Source organism: Seriola dumerili, unplaced genomic scaffold, assembly GCF_002260705.1.
Source record: "Seriola dumerili isolate Sdu_G_001 unplaced genomic scaffold, Sdu_1.0 BDQW01005691.1, whole genome shotgun sequence".
In the NCBI taxonomy this organism is placed as follows: Eukaryota; Metazoa; Chordata; class Actinopteri; order Carangiformes; family Carangidae; genus Seriola; species Seriola dumerili.
In genome coordinates, this window is record NW_019179946.1 from 418,797 (window position 1) to 442,071 (window position 23,275).

The 23,275-nt window shown below is 38.0% G+C and overlaps 2 protein-coding genes across 5 annotated transcripts; both read left to right on the top strand.

The window, feature by feature from the left end:
* The first annotated feature begins 5,631 nt into the window (after window positions 1-5,631).
* Window positions 5,632-11,134, top strand: LOC111239871 (guanine nucleotide-binding protein subunit alpha-11-like). Its single transcript, XM_022769793.1, has 7 exons — window positions 5,632-5,778; window positions 8,215-8,399; window positions 8,842-8,996; window positions 9,233-9,361; window positions 9,684-9,813; window positions 9,980-10,133; window positions 10,420-11,134. The coding sequence occupies exons 1-7, from the start codon at window positions 5,658-5,660 to the stop codon at window positions 10,608-10,610; spliced, it is 1,065 nt and encodes a 354-aa protein (XP_022625514.1). The 5' UTR covers window positions 5,632-5,657; the 3' UTR covers window positions 10,611-11,134.
* A 235-nt stretch (window positions 11,135-11,369) lies between these two features.
* On the top strand, window positions 11,370-23,237 carry LOC111239884 (protein prune homolog 2-like). Of its 4 annotated transcripts, none has more exons than XM_022769815.1 (12): window positions 11,370-11,429; window positions 11,948-12,173; window positions 14,211-14,277; window positions 14,404-14,604; window positions 15,115-15,291; window positions 17,763-17,865; window positions 20,385-20,516; window positions 20,649-20,735; window positions 21,319-21,417; window positions 21,504-21,542; window positions 22,010-22,060; window positions 22,182-23,237. In XM_022769815.1, exons 3-12 carry the CDS (start codon window positions 14,223-14,225, stop codon window positions 22,213-22,215), a joined length of 978 nt encoding a protein of 325 aa, XP_022625536.1. In that variant the 5' UTR covers window positions 11,370-11,429; window positions 11,948-12,173; window positions 14,211-14,222; the 3' UTR covers window positions 22,216-23,237. The 4 variants fall into 4 exon arrangements, with proteins under 4 accessions (XP_022625536.1, XP_022625539.1, XP_022625540.1 ...); XM_022769818.1 differs by having other exon boundaries at window positions 22,185-23,237; XM_022769819.1 differs by lacking the exon at window positions 20,649-20,735.
* Window positions 23,238-23,275: the final 38 nt, after the last annotated feature.

Below are 23,275 nucleotides of genomic sequence, written 5' to 3' on the forward strand. Positions count from 1 at the left end.
TATACTATGGCAAAAAAAATGAAAAAATGACAATGTGTAATAAAGCATAAAACCATCAGAAAACGTCATAGTATGGCAAAGTACGAAGACATCATAGTACATTAAGGCCTCAAAAGTGAAAAAAACAACATAGTATAGTATAGCAAAAAATGTGAAAAAACGACATAGTAGAGTATGGCAAAAAAATTGAAAAAATGACAAAGTATAATAAAGCATAAAACCATCAGAAAACGTCATAGTATGGCAAAGTACGAAGACATCATAGTACATTAAGGCCTCAAAAGTGAAAAAAACAACATAGTATAGTATAGCAAAAAATGTGAAAAAACGACATAGTAGAGTATGGCAAAAAAATTGAAAAAATGACAAAGTATAATAAAGCATAAAACCATCAGAAAACATCATAGTATGGCAAAGTACGAAGACGTGATGGTATAATAAGGCCCTCAAAGCAAAATAAAAAACATAGTATAGTATAGCATAAAACGTGAAAAAACGACATAGTATACTATGGCAAAAAAATGAAAAAATGACAATGATTAATAAAGCATAAAACCATCAGAAAACATCATAGTATGGCAACGTACGAAGACGTCATGGTATAATAAAGCCCTAAAAGCAAAAAAAACAACATAGTATATTATAGTAAAAAACGTGAAAAGAACGCCATACTATACTATGGCAAAAATTTTTTAAAAATGACAAAGTATAATAAAGCATAAAACCATCGGAAAACATCATAGTATGGCAATGTACGAAGACGTCATGGGATAATAAAGCCCTAAAAGCAAAAAAAACAACATAGTATATTATAGTAAAAAACGTGAAAAGAACGCCATACTATACTATGGCAAAAATTTTTTAAAAATGACAAAGTATAATAAAGCATAAAACCATCGGAAAACATCATAGTATGGCAATGTACGAAGACGTCATGGGATAATAAAGCCCTAAAAGCAAAAAAAACAACATAGTATATTATAGTAAAAAACGTGAAAAGAACGCCATACTATACTATGGCAAAAATTTTTTAAAAATGACAAAGTATAATAAAGCATAAAACCATCGGAAAACATCATAGTATGGCAATGTACGAAGACGTCATGGGATAATAAAGCCCTAAAAGCAAAAAAAACAACATAGTATATTATAGTAAAAAACGTGAAAAAAACGCCATACTATACTATGGCAAAAAAAATGAAAAAATGACAATGTGTAATAAAGCATAAACCATCAGAAAACGTCATAGTATGGCAAAGTACGAAGACATCATAATACATTAAGGCCTCAAAAGTGAAAAAAACAACATAGTATAGGCAAAGTACGAAGACGTCATGGTATAATAAGGCCCTAAAAGCAAAAAAAAACAATATAGTATAGAAAGGCATACAAACATCAACAAACATCATAGTGTAATAAGGCATAAAAACATCAAAAAACCTAATAATATAATGAGATATGACTCCGTCAAAGTACATTAAGGCCTCAAAAGTGAAAAAAAACGACATAGTATAGTGTAGACAAAAACGTGACAAAACGACATAGTATAGAATGGCAAAATATGGAAAAAATGACAAGACATAATAAAGCATAAAACCATCAGAAAACGTCATAGTATGGCAAAGTACGAAGACATCATAGTACATTAAGGCCTCAAAAGTGAAAAAAACAACACAGTGTAGTATAGCAAAAAACGTGAAAAAACGACATAGTATAGTATGGCAAAAAAATTGAAAAAATGACAAAGTATAATAAAGCATAAAACCACCAGAAAACGTCATAGTATGGCAAAGTACGAAGACATCATAGTACATTAAGGCCTCAAAAGTGAAAAAAACAACACAGTGTAGTATAGCAAAAAACGTGAAAAAACGACATAGTATAGTATGGCAAAAAAATTGAAAAAATGACAAAGTATAATAAAGCATAAAACCACCAGAAAACGTCATAGTATGGCAAAGTACGAAGACATCATAGTACATTAAGGCCTCAAAAGTGAAAAAAACAACACAGTGTAGTATAGCAAAAAACGTGAAAAAACGACATAGTATAGTATGGCAAAAAAATTGAAAAAATGACAAAGTATAATAAAGCATAAAACCACCAGAAAACGTCATAGTATGGCAAAGTACGAAGACATCATAGTACATTAAGGCCTCAAAAGTGAAAAAAACAACACAGTGTAGTATAGCAAAAAACGTGAAAAAACGACATAGTATAGTATGGCAAAAAAATTGAAAAAATGACAAAGTATAATAAAGCATAAAACCACCAGAAAACGTCATAGTATGGCAAAGTACGAAGACATCATAGTACATTAAGGCCTCAAAAGTGAAAAAAACAACACAGTGTAGTATAGCAAAAAACGTGAAAAAACGACATAGTATAGTATGGCAAAAAAATTGAAAAAATGACAAAGTATAATAAAGCATAAAACCACCAGAAAACGTCATAGTATGGCAAAGTACGAAGACATCATAGTACATTAAGGCCTCAAAAGTGAAAAAAACAACACAGTGTAGTATAGCAAAAAACGTGAAAAAACGACATAGTATAGTATGGCAAAAAAATTGAAAAAATGACAAAGTATAATAAAGCATAAAACCACCAGAAAACGTCATAGTATGGCAAAGTACGAAGACATCATAGTACATTAAGGCCTCAAAAGTGAAAAAAACAACACAGTGTAGTATAGCAAAAAACGTGAAAAAACGACATAGTATAGTATGGCAAAAAAATTGAAAAAATGACAAAGTATAATAAAGCATAAAACCACCAGAAAACGTCATAGTATGGCAAAGTACGAAGACATCATAGTACATTAAGGCCTCAAAAGTGAAAAAAACAACACAGTGTAGTATAGCAAAAAACGTGAAAAAACGACATAGTATAGTATGGCAAAAAAATTGAAAAAATGACAAAGTATAATAAAGCATAAAACCACCAGAAAACGTCATAGTATGGCAAAGTACGAAGACATCATAGTACATTAAGGCCTCAAAAGTGAAAAAAACAACACAGTGTAGTATAGCAAAAAACGTGAAAAAACGACATAGTATAGTATGGCAAAAAAATTGAAAAAATGACAAAGTATAATAAAGCATAAAACCACCAGAAAACGTCATAGTATGGCAAAGTACGAAGACATCATAGTACATTAAGGCCTCAAAAGTGAAAAAAACAACACAGTGTAGTATAGCAAAAAACGTGAAAAAACGACATAGTATAGTATGGCAAAAAAATTGAAAAAATGACAAAGTATAATAAAGCATAAAACCACCAGAAAACGTCATAGTATGGCAAAGTACGAAGACATCATAGTACATTAAGGCCTCAAAAGTGAAAAAAACAACACAGTGTAGTATAGCAAAAAACGTGAAAAAACGACATAGTATAGTATGGCAAAAAAATTGAAAAAATGACAAAGTATAATAAAGCATAAAACCACCAGAAAACGTCATAGTATGGCAAAGTACGAAGACATCATAGTACATTAAGGCCTCAAAAGTGAAAAAAACAACACAGTGTAGTATAGCAAAAAACGTGAAAAAACGACATAGTATAGTATGGCAAAAAAATTGAAAAAATGACAAAGTATAATAAAGCATAAAACCACCAGAAAACGTCATAGTATGGCAAGGTATGAAGATGTCATGGTATAATAAGGCCCTAAAAGTGAAAAAAAAAAGTAAAAAAAGTAAGTGTCATAGTGTAGTAAGGTATTAAACCATCATAGTGTACTCAGGCATAGAAGCAAGAGATAACTGAAAACTCATAAAGGGACAGGAAAATTAAGAAAGTTCCATAAGAAAGGTCCCAGGTGGGATTTGAATCCTGCACCTTCTCCTTGGAAATTCACATCTTCACATCTAAGCATGGTAGTGCAGTGGTTACTGCACTACCATGCTGCCTCTCAAGACCTTATCATAGTCAGGCATTAAAACATAAAAGTTTAGGAAGGTACTAAGGAAAATGATATCAAGGCAAAAAACATCATAGTATAGAAAGGCATAAAAACATCAAAAAACATCATTGTGTAATAAGGCATAAAAATGATAACAAACGTTATAGTATAGTAAGACATAAAACGTCATGGTATAGTAAGGCATAAAAACTTGAAAAAACATTATAGTATAGTAAGGCATAAAAATGTCAAAAGATGTCATAGTATAGTAAGGCATAAAAGGTCTTAGTTAAGTAAGGTCTAAAAAATCATAGTACAGTAAGTAATCAGCTGATGTGGGTGTAATTGTTCTACTTATCATGTGTCACCACAGCTTCAGTCAGCCAATCATGTCGTTCCTGTCAAACTTTAAATCCATTCTCTCTACTGCTTTCAGCTGTCATTTCAGGCAGATTGCTGCGACCCTCCTCCTCCCCTTTGAACTTCTGGCCTCATGTCCAGCGCCTAGGTGGAGCTCATCCGAAGCCATTCCTCTTCATCCAGATCCTCACTTTATTTCCTAGGATTTCCTACATGATGCACAGGATCTTCCCCCTCATTCCAATATGATGACATCACAACAGGGTCTAACCACCAAAGACTATTCACTTCTCATTCTTGCTGTTTGCACATGGAAATAAAGTGTTTTTGCTTTAATATCTGAGTCTCTCCTGATTGAACTATAGTAAGGCATAAAAAATATCAAAAAACATCATAATATAGTAAGGAATAAAAATTTGAAAAAAAGTCATAGTATAATAAGGCATAAAACATCATAGTATAGTGAGGCATAAAACTACATAGTATATTAAGGAATAAAAATGTCATAGTATAGTAAAGCATAAAAATTTGAAAAAAATCTTATAGTATAGTAAGGCATAAAAATATGAAAAAACGTCATAATATAATAAGGCATAAAACGGCATAGTATAGTAAGGCATAAAAAGTCATAAAAAGTAATAGCATAGTAAGGTACAAAAGGTCATATTATACCATAAATACATACATGATTTTATATATGTACATATAAATGGAAATTCTAAATATGTACATCTATTGCATTTTCTTATGGGCACTGCGAAATGTAAATTCAGATCTTATATGATAATGAACCGTTTGATTGATGGCATTAAAAAGCCAATCTCTTTTTTTTTGAAGGGGTGGCGTTGTTGCGTCCCTACCAATGTTGAGACCAAATATACGCCCTTGGTTACAGGTGCAACAAGGTGCACTTGTTATAACCAGACGTGAAACAAAGCTGAATCTTTCAACCAGAGTTGTTCCTCGTTTAACACCTTCGCGTATTGTAAGACTTATAATGGTGCCATTGTGTTTTTGGTGTAGATTAAATACATTTACACAGAGATGTTGGTAGTATGTTGCAGCTGGCTGTTATGTTTTCCCTCCTGCACTGTAACTCACTGAGGACAAAGAGTTTCAGACACCGCGACCCGTGGGAGTTTGAATCTGTAAGCAGATACATATAAACTTGTATTGCCTTTCACTCCTCCCCTGCACAGGAATGTGAAACGCACCTGAACTGGATCCTGCATGAGGAAGAATGACTGCAGAAAGTCGCCAACTCACCTGTTCCGGGACAGAAGTTTCCCTGGCAGGACAGAGAAAAATCATTATCCATCCATTTCACTAAGCACCCCCTCCCCCTCAGCTGTGGCGTCGTTTAACTAGAAGAAGCTGGTAAAGTTGGATAACAATGGAGGAGTGCTGCATGTCTGACGAGGACCTGGAGAGACTCAGGATACACAGAGAAATAGAGAGAAGACTCCGTCGTGATAAGAGAGAGTCTCACCGGGAGCTGAAGTTGCTGCTTTTAGGTGAGTGCCAGCAGAGTTCAGTCATTAACGTCCTCATGTTCACTCACTGCGACTGAAAATGTTAGAAAATAATGAGCTACAGCATGTTTACCCTTTGAGCTGCTCAACTGCCAGTCAGGATGTCAGTCACACGTGGACATTATATTCCCTTAAAATCTGGATGGTTCACTACTACTACCTAGGAAGTTACTAGAAACTTATCATATTAGGTTGATACAGATTCCATATAAAATGGATACAGCTTAGGTGAATGTAATCACACTAATTAGGCCTATATGTTTTGACATGTAGATAGTCAGTGTTATCATGCGTAATGTTTAAAAAAAAAAAAACACTAAATAATTTTTTCTGTATATCTCAACAAAAACACATTCTAGAAGCTATTGTTATGTAAGAAAATCTATAATTTTAACAATACCTTACAGTTGTTTTGATATTTTATAGAGAATATTGAATCATGAAAATGATTAAATGATGATGAATGAAATAAATGGGAAATGGTAACACTAATATGATAACATGCTCACTGATGTTATAATGATGGTATAATATCTGCAGTGTTCACCATCTTAGTTTATGATGGTAGCACTAAATAGCCAACTGGCACTGAACACAAAGTCGCAGCAGCTGAGGGTGATGAAAATATAATTAATTTTGTTCATAAAAGTATTGGACAAATTAAACATATTATCTGATGATGACACTAGAAGGCCAGGCAAGGGATCATCAATATCATGACAATTCATTCTGAAGGGAGTATAACTGTACTAAATTTCATGGAAATCCATCAAATAATTGTTGAGACATTTCACCAAAATCAAAAATGTCCTCTGTCTGTTCTCTGATAATTCAGTCTAGGCCAAAGCAGCAGTCCGACCCACAAATAGATGATGTCATGACCTAGAGAATAACTCCATGAGGAGTGTCTGTGCAGATATAGATGGTGGGCAGACTTTGATAGAAAGTAGTTTTAAGTGACATGATATCATTTAGATTTGCAGACTGTGAGCAACTGCATTATTATTTTTGGAAATGTTGTGAGTTGAGTTGAATTAAACAGAAGTGAGCTGACAAACCCAGGAAATGAAAAACAATCTGGATCAATAGATAGCGAGGCTTTGGTTTGTTTTCCTTGGCTTCACTGTAGTTGCAGGTTACCCTTTGCATTCTTGAAATAGTTGGTGAAATGCTGATGAGTCTGTAGCTTGATAAGCTTCATAAGCTTTTTTTTTTTCTCATTCAACTCAAACTAGAGTACTGCATGTTTTTATAAGAGCAGACCTTCAGTTTCATAGACATCTTCCTCACAAGACATTAGGGTCTCAAATAATAATGCGTCATTGCAAAAGACATTCCTACTGAAATGTCAACATACAAAAAAGAGTCAGCCATGTTAGCAGTGCAGAACACAAAAAAAGAGAACAAGGTGTGAGACAGTGCAGAGCGACATTTTGGCAACCATAAGGATGAGTAAATACATTATGAAATATATTACAGCTCATAACAGCTTCAGACGAGGCCTGTTTTCTTCCCAGAACTATCAAAACAGCCCACATAAAAGCTATTGGTTATGTTGGAAACAGTACATTAGACATGAAGGACTTTGTTTAAAGGTCAGTACTACTTTAAACTTCAACTTGAGTTAGCCTGTTTGGAGAACAATATCCTGCTGTAAAGGTCAGTCTAATGGTTAACATTTTTAGGCATTTTAGGTGGTTAGCTGACACTCTTATCGAGAGTAATTTACAACTGGTGGGCAGGAAGCGGTTCACTGTTCCACTCAAGGACACATGGCTGATGATGGACATGTTGACTTGCATGGATCAAATGCGAACTTTCAGTGTCCATTAACAAAGACAGAATGAAACACATTTTGTACCTTGCAGAAAAACCTCAATTACACACAGCAACAAATGCAACATTAATTTATATTGTTTATATGACTTTTCCCCTCTATATTTTCTTTTAGATTTTGGGAAAGTTCCACTGTTTTAATTTTTTCATTTTTTTGGTTCTTTATCTGCTTTTATGCTTTTTTTTCTCCAAACAAATGTAAGGAAACAAATAAATCATAAATTATTCAAATAAAACATTAGTAATGTGGTGTTTTATAGAAACAAAGGAACGCATGGTGGTTTATATACACCTGGAGAATTCAAGCACATATGCATTCACTCATGCACACATACTCACTTCTGTGGCTTGGGAAAAAAAATATTACAACCTGTGAGACTTAAACTCATGAGACTATTTTTTCAGTCTAAAGAATGCAGCATTTTTTGTTTGTTTTGTTGCTTAAATCCTGTCTAGCTACAGCTGATTGAAGTTCCGATTTTTATTTTTTTTTTAGTGCATGTCACAGATGTCCTATTTCTGGCGTTGCTTTGATCTTATTCCATTTTTCATCCTTTGGTCTCATTCATCTCATTTGCCTAGGGACTGGTGAAAGTGGGAAGAGCACTTTCATCAAACAGATGAGGATCATCCATGGCAGCGGATACAGTGAAGCTGACAGGAAAGGTTTCACTCGGCTGGTGTTTCAGAACATCGTCACGGCCATCCAGGCTCTGATCCAGGCCATGAAGACTCTAGAGATTGACTTCATCGATGACCAGAACATTGTGAGAAGCTGTACACGTTTTTAAAAAAGACAGTGTTGAAGTCTTCTGTAGCATTTTATGAAGCACAATGTGACACTGAGACCTTAACAAGGCTGTAACAATACTCGCAATGTCAACATGCTTGGTTTTCACCATCTTGTTGAGTCATTTCGCTCAAAACTACAAATTTCACGGGACCATGAATGTCTACAAAATGTCATGGCAATACATCTAATTGTTGATTTATTTGGTCTGGATCCACATGGTGGTCGCCAACCTATTGACCAGACCTTGCCATCAGAAGAGCCACACACAAAAATTAGCTTTTGTTGAATATTTGTTCACTGAATTATTCTAATTGGATTTTTTTTCACAGCTCTCAGCCTCTTAAATCTCTAATTCAGTCAAAGGTACAAAGTTTGTGTTAAAAAAAAATCCCCTGTGGATGTTTTGTGTGTGTCAGAGGCACGCCGAGACGCTGAGAAAAGTGGAGGTAGAGCAGGTGTCCACTCTGGCGGACTTGCAGGTGGATGCAATTAGAAGAGTGTGGAATGACCACGGTGTTCAAAGATGCTACGACCGCCGGAGGGAATTCCAGTTATCCGACTCTGCCAAATAGTAAGACTTTTATATGATTCATATCAGATCATTTACATAAACCCAAGGCTCTCCCAGAGAACCAAAGCTGTTGCTGTGCTGTATTTTGCATTCATCAACTCAAATAGTGAGTGTGGATTCATGCTGATAAATCTTTGATAGAACAAGTGCAACAAGTTTTCTGTAAGATGTTCCTGTCTATCTAGTTAGGTACGTGTCAGGATAATAAACTGAATGCATTATTGTTAACTTTTTAGTTACCTGAACGACCTGGAGAGAATCACAGAGCCGCTTTACATCCCGACCCAGCAGGACATCTTGAGGGTCAGGGTCGCTACCACAGGCATCATAGAGTACCCCTTCGACCTTTCAAAAGTGATCTTCAGGTAGGGTCTTATACTGTATAACGTGCCACAGCAAAAATATAAGGAAAATTATGACGATTTTCAGACTAAAACAACACATGAAGAAGAATTATCTCCCTGATTTGGTTATAGCATCCAAGTCTCTGATGCTGTTTTGAATCTCGACTGATGAGCTCTAATGAAATCTGAAGATTTGGTGAAATAATTTGGCACAAAAAAAAATTCAGATAGTTCATCTGTTCAACCAGCATTTCAATAGCCATGTTATATAATATAGCAATTATTCCTTTAGTAGTCAAGGAGCTTTTATATTTTACTTAAGCCGATGGTCATGTGTCTCTAGGATGGTGGATGTGGGTGGTCAGCGTTCAGAGAGGAGGAAATGGATCCACTGTTTCGAGAACGTCACCTCCATCATATACTTGGCGGCCCTCAGCGAGTACGACCAGGTCCTTTATGAGAGTGAGAATGATGTAAGTTCAAAAGTCTGTTACGCTTATGATTTGAGTCTTGATTTCTTGTTTCTTGGCTTTAGCTGCTGTCCAAAAGTTCTTCTTCATTTTTTTCCCATGAAATTGCATTGTCCAATTAGGCGACACTTTTCTGTTGTCTAAGATTACCCCCCCCTCTCTTCTTCAGAATCGACTGAAAGAGAGCCTCGCCTTGTTCAAGACCATCCTCTCGTACCCTTGGTTCCACGAGTCCTCCACCATCCTCTTCCTGAACAAAACAGACCTGCTAAATGAGAAAATCTCACAGTCTCATTTGGCAAATTACTTCCCAGCGTTCAGTGGTAAAGCATGCTCTTTTCTTTTTGCTGTGCGTGTGTTAAAACAGCATTCAGCCTGAAATCACTTCCTATTTAGTGCAATGATGAAAATAATTGTTAGTTGCTGAATTAATTGAGTGTAAAATCCCACAATAGAACAAACAAAGTTTTTTCCATGGCATGTACACTACTCTCTAACAACCGTCTCACATTATAGAGTAAACTACTGTACTGACTGTCTATTGTTGTGCATCTCTTGGAGTGTAATTTCCTCCAATTACACTGATTCCCTCTGATTGTGACGACACAGGGCCTCCGTGTGACGTTGAATCTGCGAAAAAGTTCATCTTGCAAATGTACGTGGAGCATCACAGCGGGCATCACAAACCCCTTTACTCACACTACACCTGCGCCACGGACACAGACAACATCCGGATCGTCTTCAAAGACGTCAAAAATATGCTCTTCAGAGATAACCTTGAAAAGTTCAACCTCGAGTAAGCAAGGTTGTAGGACAAAGTGATGGTTTCGCCTTTAGGAACGAGAAAGCTGGTTACAGTCCCATGTTGTAACACTTTTGTGGACATTTTATCTATTATGTCAGGTAAGGCATGTTCATATCAGTACTGTATAACACAGACAGTGTGTGTCTGTGTACATTTTTTTTTTCAACACAGTTCATCATGCAGTAGATGTTTAAAAAAGCATATTTTCTATTGCTACAGAAGAGAAATGGACAACTGCATTGTCAGTTAATGTTTAAACTCCACTGTTACAGACTATTTCCTTTTCTCAGATTTTGGTGTGATAATCAGCAACTGGTATGAAACTGGTCTGACCAAGTCTTATCTTGCAAGTATGCAATCCACCTTGTCTCACAGCTCTGGGAGGAGGAAGTAAAGGATAGCCTACAGGGAAGTACAAATGCCTTAGCTTATATTTATGTCTGCAACAACAACAACCATGTAGCCTATGAAATTATTCTTTTTTTCACTAATTTTCACAAAATATAGATATTAAAACCACATGTGTTTTAAACAAACTGGATTCTGGTTTCTTATTTCTCTAGTAACTTTGTACAAAAACTTTTTTTTTTTACATCAGAAATATATAAATACAAGAAAAAAAACATACAGAAATATATTTAATCCATTTCATGGATCAAAGGCTGTTTTTGCAAACCCCTACTCTGCTCGAGCTCCAGGCGTGGCCACAATGATTGTCGTGCCTTGGTAACAACCTTTGTAACAAGCCAGCAATGTGCAAAGGTCTGACAGGCTGATCTCTGTCTTCCTGTGTAACTGTTGGGACTGAGCAGTGGTAAGTGAAAAGAGGCATTCAGCGAGGTTAGACCTGTGGCGAGAGCAATGCCTGTTTCCACACGGAAGCAGAGACTGTCTAGGTACTATTGATTTTATCTGCTTTGTGGCTGTAGTTTGCTTGTTGAAGGGTTGAAAAGTTCAGTGCTAATGCAGAATATAAAGGACACATTTGAAGTTGCCTTACAAACAGCAGAAGGGGAAAGCGTCAGATATTTGTTTTGGATCAAGTTACTATTTTCTTACCAGCATGTGGTAAATCGTGTGAATATTATCAGCACATGAAGCTGACAATGTTCTCGTTTTTGATTGTTATTGCTTTTTTACCCTGGGGGCTAATACAAATCCTGTAGCTGCACAATCAGGCTTACAAATCTTCTGTCAGGCATTAACAGCAGTTTCTCACTCTTCGCGGGTAATAATAACACAATGGCACCTACACATACACACAGAGTTTATCCCCTCCGGTCGAGGAAAAATAATGACACACAAACACACCCTCCTATATCCCCCGTTCAGTTGCACTGCCTGAGGAGGCTGCTGTGGCAGAGAGCTGTTGTAGCAGGTGATCGCCCTTATTTGGTAATGGCCCAGATCATGTGACCACAAAATGGTGGAAGCTGTGAGGTGTTTGTAAGCTGAGCATCTCCACCGAGAGGCTGAGAGCAGGAAATAGGCAGGGATCTTGGAAGCACATCCATGCTCTGAGACGCAGGAGGACACGCATTCCCGAGCCCCAGCAGTGGTGAGTAGATGGTTTTTATCTTGTGAAGATAAAAAGAAGAGAAAGAGGGATATGTTCTTTTTTTCCCCTCACAGCCAGCAGACAGGAAGAGAGAGGAAGGGAGGGAGGGAGGGAGGGGCTGCTGTCATCAGCACTGTGGTGCGCTGTGGAAGTGGATCTGAAGCAGCAGCATCCTCCATGGAGGATGCTTATAACGGATGATGCTGATTTTGTTATTCTGCTGTGTAGGAGTGTGTGTCACTGTGTGCTTATTATCTCTGTGTATGTGTAAGTGAGTTTGCACATACTGTACATATTTCTGTGAATTGTCAGCATGACAGTCACCTCCACTGTACAGGGATCAGCCATTCAGCATTTTTCTGTTGCATCTGCTAATGCAATCACATTTTCCTTGTTCCAGGCTGAGTGTACCGAGGAGGAACAAGGATGTTTCTTGTTCGTGCGAATGAGCACACGTGACTCACTGTGAATTTGCATCTCTGCCCAATCTGTGCTCAGGCAAGCGTGCAGCCATTCGATTCGAATCAGCACTAGAAAAAGGCAGCGAGGAGGGGAGTGAGCTTGTCATGATGTAACAGCCCCCACCCCCCCACCCCACTTCCCCCACACCCCTTCAGCATCCTCCCCCTCCTCCGGTTTAAATGGAGGGATTATTCACAGGGGAAGATGACCTTTTAACCTCAAAATCTTTCTCTTTTCCTTCATCCCTCCCCCTTTTCTCCCCCCTACCACCTTACCACGCTTATCATTACTACCCCTGTTCCCTGATAACTATGGAAACATATCTGTTCAGACAAATAAAATCATTACACCATATTTTAACACATTCTAGCGTTTGGGGGCTTCTTGTACTTCTTGTGCTTTAGCCCGACCAATACAGGATTTTGAGGCAGATACTGATGTCAACATACGGTAGTAAAAAAAAAATCTGATTAATGCACATTGGCCGCTAGTAATTTTCTTTTTATATAAGCAAGAATCTTGACATGGATTTGTTTATAAGATTTGTTTTTTTACAGAACTGTGACCAAGACACATAAGTTGGACAGTTTACAATTGAAAACATCACCTAGTCATTGCTCTCTGGTCGACAAACTATGTCATAAAGACTTCACCTCAAACCTAGCTTAGCATTTTTCGATACCAGTATATCTGCAGTAACGTATTTATATTATATTATACGTATATTAATATTGTCTGATGTATCTGTATTGGTCTGTTGTTGTTGTTGTCGTTGTTGGGTATCACTGACAAAATCTAAGTCCTCTCCATCGCGCCCATTTGTTTTCTGACTCACAGCATTATATTAACAGGTGTGTGTGGATCTCTTTGATGCAAATCATAATAAATAGTTATAGTGTATCATATTGTACAAGCGCAGAAGCACAAGAAAATAAAAAGAGATTACCAGGTTATTTTGACTGTATAACAAAAGGTTTGATATGGATGGCACCATAGTATTTCTTGCTCACAACAACCAGACTTTATTATTTATTTACTATTTTATCATGTTTTCATGTAAAGAAACAATATTTAAGAAATTAGTTTTCAGTGATGAAGAATTCAGATCCTAAAATAAAAGTACCAGTACTGCAATATGAAAATAATCCATTACAAGTAAGTTATGCATTGAAAAGTAACAGTCATCCTACTTTGTTAACTCATTTGTTTTGTATATAAAACCTTAATCTGAAAAGTAACTATTAACTAAAGCTGTCAAATGGATGTAGTTGAATAAGCATATTGTTTCCCTCTGAATTGTAGTTGAGTAAAAGTATAAAGTAGCATGAAATGGAAATACTCAAGTAAAGTACAAGTACTTCGAATTTATCTTCATGTACAGTGATTTGAGTAAATGTACGTAGTTACAAAGTGAAATTTTAACAGGTCTACCTCACACTAAAATCAGATTAATGCTCCTGTTTGTAAATCATTAGCTGTAGAGGAATCACAGGTGATGGATTATGTAAGTGGTTACTCTCCAGGTCTGTTGTTGTATCATAAGAGTCAGTGTAATGACTGTAATTATCTCCTCAGGTCCTCCTGGGGATGGACCCGGCATCAGAGAGTAAAATGAACTCTGAGGGGGGCGAAGGCAGACCAGGTGAGTCAGCTTCTACGCAAACCAACATCAACATCATTCAAAAAGGAATATAAAGATTGTGATATCCATCAGAGATCATCATGGCCCAAGTGAATAACTGCTTTTATGTACTGTTTTGTTTTGTAGTCCCTCCTACTTCTCTCCCCCTGCAAGGAGGCCCCTCCCAGAGAAAGAAGCTGTCCGCCCCTCGTATCAGCCTGTCACTGGACCAGAGCGAGGACGACTTGGGGGAGACGCCAGATGATCTTGACATTAATGTCGACGATCTTGACACACCAGATGAGGGGGACTACCTCGACTACACGGACCACGAAACAGACTGGGAAGGTGGGTTATTCAGAATAGGACCAAGATCAATTTGACCCCCCACACAGTCCTGAGTCATCACGATCTTGCAGGAGGCGAGATGTGCTGAAATGTTGAGAAATTGCACTGGAGTCATGAGTTTTAGTTCAGTTTGCAGCTTTCCCCTCCTTCCTTACAGAGTCTTTGAATTTGAATTTCCTTGCTAGACCCTTATTTTGTTAACTAAAACTCATGGTGAAAAAGTCTCATTAAAGAAGAAAAAAAAGACATGGATTGACATGTCACAGTAGGAAACCCACAGGTGTAGACGATATATAGATTAATAATAAATGAATAAATTAACAATGGCTGAATTCCATTTAGCTGCTTCAGCTTCAAGGTGCTGGTAATGTTCACACTGTCACACTGTCACGGTTTACTGGGACACTTGAATAGAACAGAGCCATCACTAATGTTATTAGTAACACTCGTGCTTTTCTTACTATGCCATGTCAAAACAAATTGTAAATGGGCTTTTTTTTTCCACATCAGACCCGAATGCAGCCGGTAGGAGTGGGACAAGTGAGCCTTATGATCCAATCCCAACATACAGCGCCGAGGAGGAGCGCCAGGATGGCAAGCTGTGGAGGACGGTCATCATTGGGGAGCAGGAGCACCGCATCAACATGAAGATCATTGAGCCCTACATGAGAGTCATCTCCCATGGAGGTGACTATTAAAGAGCTAATTCACCATCATAACTGTGGCTGAGCTAATGAAATGCCACGGTCATTCTCAATATCCAGGTAAAGGACAGGGTTCACATTTTTTCAAGTTTGTCTTTGAACAACTAAATTCAGATGGGAAAAGGTCTGAGCTGATTAGCATGGTAATTTCATGTGAGTTGCATTCAGTATTACACTCACACTCACAGCAATTAGGCTTCAGAGCAGTCCCAAGAGATTCTTAGACTGGCGCCCCCCAGCTGGGGCTGTATGTTACCTAAGAGGGAGATCTACAGATGCTATCAGGGCTGAGAAAACATCCCTCAACCTCCTCTGCATCAAAATGTATCAGGTTAGTGGGATAAGTGTATTAATAATCAAAGTATTTACATGGTGTATTACATATTTTTGGTACACTACTGTGGAATCCATGACAACCAACTTCATCATAACTTGTCTATAAATACAGGAAATATATATGTACATATTTTTTAGAAGACCATCTGACTTCATTGTGCCCCCCCGCCCCAAGGCTTCTGAAACCAAACCTCTTAACTCTGGCTACGTCATATTCCCTTCACCTGAATTTTACAGTGCATTTTTACACAGATTGAGGACTATGGATTACGTCAACCATCACTTACACTGGAATCTCCTTCCCTTACCATGGGCAGGAGGAACAGTCACAGCTACCAAAAACTGCTGCACTACAGGCACGCAAGTGTTGTTTTAAGAAAGACTTAAAAATGTGAACCCATTCTTAGGTAGTCTTCTTATAATACCCAGTATTCATTGTAAATTCTGCCACGTCAGTGCTGCTGGCACAAAGATAAACAGAGACAAACAACCAAATTGAAAATTGTCTGAAACTAACAGCATCTATTCAGTAGAAGTAATGTGGGCTTGATTATTTTCATTTTTAGTTTCCAGTCAGCCTGAATATCTAATTCAAAGTAACAGAATCACTTGTTGTGTTTGAGCTGGAAAAACAAGTTTGCAGAATGATGGTGATCATTCTGGAGATGCCTCATCTTCACCTTGGGCTGGAGCCAACCAACAATGAGGAAATACAGGCTGCAGTCGAAGCCAGCTGCTGAGTTTTACATAACACATTGGCCATCAGAGAGGAAACTCTCCACAAACAAAAGCACAGTGGAAAATTTTATGTCCTTTTTTTTCCCACATTTCCAGTGAAAATCAGAACAATAGGATTCAGGTTGAAAAGCAGTAAAGTGGCCACTTGACAAAATTATACTGAATGTGTTCAATGGAGGGTGGAGGTCGCTGACCAAAACCACTCACTACAAGCATATAGACAGGTGACGGATTAAAGGAAAACCAATGCTTCTATTAGAGGGCATGAGGGATCACTGAATGATTTGAGTATGAAAATTATGTGAATCGTGTGTTGTCACCAGAGGCTGAACACTTTTATACCAACATGTTAGACATTACATTTACTATCGATTAATCTGTCAATAACTTTCTCGGCCAATGATTAATCTAGAAAATGTCAGAAAATAGTGAGAAAATGCCAATCAGAATTTCCTAAAACCAAAAGTGACATCTAACCCTAACCCAAAGATATCCAGTTTAGTATCACATAAGACAAATAAATACCACAAATCCCCACATTGGAGAAGCTAAAACCAGAGATTTTCTAGCATTTTGTTATTTTTCTGTCAGTTGACTAATTGACTCACAGCTCTATAAAACACCAAATGAGGAAGAATGTTGTTTTTCCCTCCAGCAGAGCTCCAGAGACTTGAAGAATATTTGTCAAGGAGCACTGAAGGAGGCTCATGGTGTCCCAACCCTTACTAAAACAGTTTCCATTCATTTATTACCCATCTGCAGCTGCATTAAGACTGCTGGGGGACCTGGGTCTTAAATTGAGGCCATACATGGAGTCACACCATATTGGTTTCACAGGCAGGGGCCCCCATCTTTCTCTCCTCCCTCTCCATGGGGCCCACTAAAACCCAAGGGCCGACGGCTTGTGCCCTGACAAGCCTGTGCCTTCAGTAAATCCCGAACACATTACCATTACTGATGGAAATTGGAGCCCATAAACATAACAGGTAGTGCATTTTCTTGCCACTGTGCTCTGTGCTGCGGGCTTAAGTGACACACAGCCGTCCCATGGAAACAAGAGACGTCTGTCACTGAACAGTCAATATCACCAGCTCTGTCATTTAGATAAAAGACCCTCTGTCTGAGTGACACCAAATCTGCTGATGAATGGGTTGGTGAATAAAAGGAAATTACATTCATCTGAAAAGTAGTGAGAGGAAACAGGACAGAGAGACAGTCATACAAAAGAGACACAGATTGGCAGATAAATAGAACAAAAAGGAGGAAAATTAAAGAACAATCAAATTATGAAAACTATGCTAATTAAGGCCAAGCTCTCTACAACAATGGAACAAGGTCAACTCTCTTATTCCTTTTTTATTTTTGTGTGTTTTTAACCAGGCTACTATGGCAACGGAGTGAATGCCATCATAGTGTTTGCTGCCTGTTTCCTGCCAGACAGTGACAGAGAGGACTACCATGAAATAATGGAGAACCTCTTCCTGTGAGTATCACCCTGCAGTGACTAACAAACACTTTTTACTTTTTCAGCATGTTATTCCCTGGCCCACTATGTAATTTCTGTCAGTTATTGATTCAGTCACTCATCCAATTTTTTAATTAAGAAATGTTACAGTTATTGCTCTTGCAGTTCTGTTATTAATTTGCATTTTAGCCACACTAGATGAAAAGTTAGAAGATCACCAAAGCTATTACAATTTATCCTGCAGGGAACATGAATGCCTGTACAAAATTTCATGGAACTCCATACTCAATCCAATTTTTTTTAATTTTTTTTTTACTAAAATCCACAAATGTGAACATCATGGTGGTTCCACAGAGAAGTCACGGGACACCAGAGTCACACAATTCATTCTCAGTGGACAATGAACGTCTGTACAAGTTCATGTAGTAGGAGCTTAAACATTTCAGTGTGAACCAAAGTGAAAGATGGAATATTTGTCCCCAGAGCCACGCTGTTTATAACTACTGAATGGATGAGCACGACATTATCTACAGTCATTCACGGTTCCCAGAGGATGTCATGACTTTGGCGATCTTTGAGTTTTCATGTATCACCATCATAACGTTCATAACGATGATTAGCAAGTGTTTGCACACACACACACACACACACACACACACACACACACACACACACACACACACACACACACACACACACACACACACACACACTTAACTAAGAAGATTTGTGGTATGGTAACATTGTACCTGCTTAACATCAGTGTGTTAGCATTGTCACTGTGAGCAACGCAGCACGCTGACATTACGTTTACTTTATTCATAGAATGTATTTCACAAATCGAGGATTCAGCCTAATTTTTAAAAACAGACACAGCCCCTTTACACAAAGAAAACTCTCTAAATAAAGTGATAATCTAGCTTGTTTGCTGAGACCTCCCATGCTGATGTCTTCACTGTCGTGCTGGCACAGATGCATTTCATGCTTGGACAGTGTGGTTGGGATCCCACAGGCTGTTCTGTGAAAGATATTGAGTAAGCTGGCATTTCCGAGAGTTTTGGATAGAAATGAAAGGAGGTAAACCGTAGTGTCTGCAGTTTCTGATGCCAGATGGCTTGAAGTCTGAATACTTGCAAGGAGGAGAACCTATCCTGGGAGGTGAACAGTATACAGCTTTATGTCAGTGGGAGATAAACACAATAGTCATGAAACAGAGTGGATGTTGGTTTGTAAGCTGGAGAATGACATTGGATCAGGAGGAGGGGAGAGACAGAGTGATCCTAAACTCACTGAAGTTAGAGGAGTTACTGGGGAAACTCGAAGCACTGTGGTAGCTGAGGATATTGTCAAAAATTGACAAAGTTCCCTGCTGATCGAGAAGGAGAGAAAAGGTGGACGGAGGCTGAGAAGAGAAATGAGACAGAGATAATGGTTTCTTTTGGCTTGAATCAGAGTATTGGATTTTAAAAAAGGTAGACGTCTGATTGAGTTGCGGAGACTGATGCAGAGAAGGAAAAAAAAAAAGATGAAATTCAAAGCAAAACAGCTCATCCATGAAGCAACATTTGTACCAATTTCTCATAGCTGACATCAGAGGAAAGAAATTTTTAAAATGCTGCTAGTTTTTCAAATACTGGGCTAGACTTGTCTCCCATTTCCTCATATTGTTGGCATTCAGAATCAAATTAAATATGGGTCTGCATTTCTTGCCCTTACATTTCACCATTTTGACACACGTAACGTTAAGGACACAGTGACATTGCCATTTTTCTTTTGGTATCTGGAGTTGCATTAATTTGAATACATGGCAACTGTGAGTGTTTGTCCACTGGGATATGGTGAGAAGTTATAGATTTAATGTCTTTATTTTCTGGCTCTAATGTATTTGTCATTCGTATTATCTGTTGTAATATTCTCATTTCCAGAGGTGAACACCATACTCAGAACAACAGAAACAGAGAAGTTATTTTCAATTTTTAGCCATGCTAGTGGTATGACTCTTGGGATTGAAACATCGATCTGTCTGTCGGTCCACCGCTTTGAACCACTCTTATATCTTTTGACAGCTAGTGGATGGATTGCAATGAAATTTTTACAGATATTCATGGTTCCCGGGCGAAGAATCCTGCTGAGTTTGGATTGTAATAATGATGATGATTGATGATCCCTTAACCTTTCATCCAGCAGCATTATCAGGACAAAATTCTTATTCATGCACTACATTATTAGCTAATTAGCTAATATGAGAATCCTGACAGGGTAAACATCAGCATGTTAGCATTTTCATAGTGAGCATGTTAACACGCTCACATTAGCATTTAGATGGAAGCAATAGCACAGTGCTAGCATGGATTTAGACTCATCTTGTTGAATTTTGGCTCAAAAAAAAGGTATGTGAAGAGCACACAGTCCAATGTCAAAGTACAATTTTACACTTTCAGTCTCACTGTTTTTTTTGTTTTTTTTCCCCAGGATAGCAGTTATGGTTGCTGAGCTTTTAAGTATTTCACTGCGTGTGTGTTTGTGTGTATCTTCAGGTATGTGATCAGCACACTGGAGCTGATGGTGGCGGAGGACTACATGATCGTGTACCTGAATGGAGCCACGCCTCACAGAAGAATGCCTGGTCTTGGTTGGCTGAAGAAATGCTACCAGATGATTGATAGGAGGTCTGACCCTTTCAATTACACCCGTTATGTGATCATACTATGAAACAACTCTCAAAACATGCAACTCTTCAGAAAGTTAAATGAGCTCCAACATGAACACACCTAATATGTGCCATATTGTGCTGTCGTCAGGCTCAGGAAGAATTTGAAATCCTTCATTATTCTCCATCCGTCATGGTTTATCAGGACCATTCTAGCCATTACCAAGCCCTTCATCAGGTAAAAATGATTTTTATTTTTATTTGTCGTGGTAGGAAAATCCACCACTTTGGTTCAGACTAAAATATCTCAAAAACTATAATATGGATTTCAACAAGGATACATTGTACTGACTTAAGCTATCCTCTGACTTTTCCTCTAGTGCTACATTAAGCTGAAATTTTTAATTTTTACTGAAATGTCTGAATGACTATTGAATTAATTACCGTTAAATTTGGTGCAGGCATTTTACGTTTCCCTCAGGATGAATTGTAGTAACTTTGGTGATCCCTCAACTTTTCATTTAGTGCCATCATCAGGTTTAAAGCAGCTATATGTATTTGCTATTGCTACATAGCCAACATTAGCATTAAACAGCTGTTTACTCACCAGTCCAGAAGAAACAACATTTAGCTATATATTTGCATATAGTATCTTTAAATTGTAACCTACTTTCAAAAGAAAAAGCAACTATAATTGTGTTCCTGTCAAGCAGATTACTTTTACTGTGGTTTTGTGGTTGTGTGTGTGCTTATGGGAACACATGCCTGTCATTGCGCTAGTTTTTATGCGTGCGTGTGTGTGTATGTTGCTCTTGTCCCAGCGCCAAGTTCAGCAGTAAGATAAAGTATGTGAACAGTTTGGACGAGCTGCAGGAACTCATCCCCATGGAATACATCCAGATCCCAGAGTGCATCATTAGGTGAGTCCATGCCCACCTCCTCCAGGCCTGAGTTGTCTTTTTAAATGACTTTATATTCATCTTGTCGTTTGAACTCTCACCTCTAGACTTGACAAGGATCTGAAGGAAGCAGCAGAGAACTCAAAGTAAGCATCAACTCTCCTGCCTCTCATTACTGCCCTCTGCGGAGGCAGTAGCCCCTGCCTCAGTTTTATCCTTGGCTGGAGCACTCATTTATCAGATGGCACACTTTTAGATCACAGGGACTCTTCTGCTGGATGAGGACCAATTGGATCTGGCTATGGTTGCAATTACAGAAAAAGAGACAGCAAAAAAAAAAAAAAGTTGCTAAAGATGCTAAATGCATCACTTTCATCTCATTTATCAGCACTGTAAAATAAATGAGCCCGTCTTTATTGCAAAGTGATCTATTACACTGATAATAAATGTTGGAACAAAGCTGTGGAATTACACACAAATCTCTTGCTGACTAATGCACTGAATCACAAGCTGCACGTGTCTTCAAATTCACAACATACAAGTGCATCACAACAATAAATCCCGCTCTAACAACCTCTCCTTTTTTTCTTTTTCTTTTTTTTTATTATTCAAGAGTGAATAGTTTTCTGCAGGGACCGGAGCCAACAACAGCAGGCAGAACAGAGTAAGTCCTCTAAGACGTTTAAGTTCACACATGGAAGAGAAATGGCCTTGTGTCAGCAGTCTGTCACCCATACATAAACACACCCGTCTAATGCCTCCGTTTTGTTCTTTTGTCTTCCCAGCAGAGCAGACGTAGCCGGTGCCAGCAGCTCTTAAACCCAAACATCCTAAATGGATGGGTCACCTCAATGTTCAGAAGTCACTGTTGTATTGTGTGGCTGTAGCTGGAAAGCAGAGGCAAAGGGTTGTTAAGCTTGTGTGTGTGTGTGTGTGTTTCAGTCAGTGTTTGTCAGTTAGACATTGGAGTTTAATATGAAAACACAACTTACAATAGTTAACACTCAGATCTCAATCTTTATGGCTGCTGTAGCATCTACTGTACCGTACACCTGCAGTCCAGAGAACTATATAGTCAAGTGTGATGCTTGGCAGCACCTACACAGTAGCATCAACGTTCACAGTAGGGTAGGAAATGAAATTACACAGCAGACAGTGCACTGCGCAAATCCATTTGTAGAGTCTGTAGTGTTGTAGTTGTGTGCATGAAAAACAGTGAAGCAATAATATCACCCTTTACTGGTAACACAGTCTCAGTACTTCAGAGAAAGAGCCAACTTGTGCGTCAGCAATCCACAATAAAAGCACAAGGTGAAGCCAAAAAACCTTGTGCCATAAATGACCAACTTTTGCATTTCAACAATCCAATCCTCTGTCTTAATACTTGTTCTAAAGCTGAAAAATAGAGATAAAAATAAAGATATTTTAACTTTATAGAGTCAAACTGAAACCAAGGAGGAAGAAGTTAGATTGAGTTATCTGTGCAATGTGAGAGCATGTCCTTTTAGCTATGTTCTCCTTGTGTGTGTGTGTGTGTGTGTGTGTGTGTGTGTGTGTGTGTGTGTGTGTGTTTCTGTAAGACACATAAACTGGGAATCATCTCCTCAGCTTCTCCTGGATCATCAGGAAAAAAACCTCAGTCAAAAATAAAGATGGGATCTCTGTAAAGCACAATATCTTCTTTGTGTGTGTGTGTGTGTATCCACACGCATGTGTGTGCGTTTGTGCATCAGTGCATGTCCCCTCGTAGATAACTGATGGTCCTCTTATCCATGAGTCTTCTACTATGGTTTATTGAGGATGTGCAAAGAAATTATGGATCACTGTCTAGTAATTCAATAAAAATGGACTCGAGTCTGAACTCTGTTTTCAGTCATTG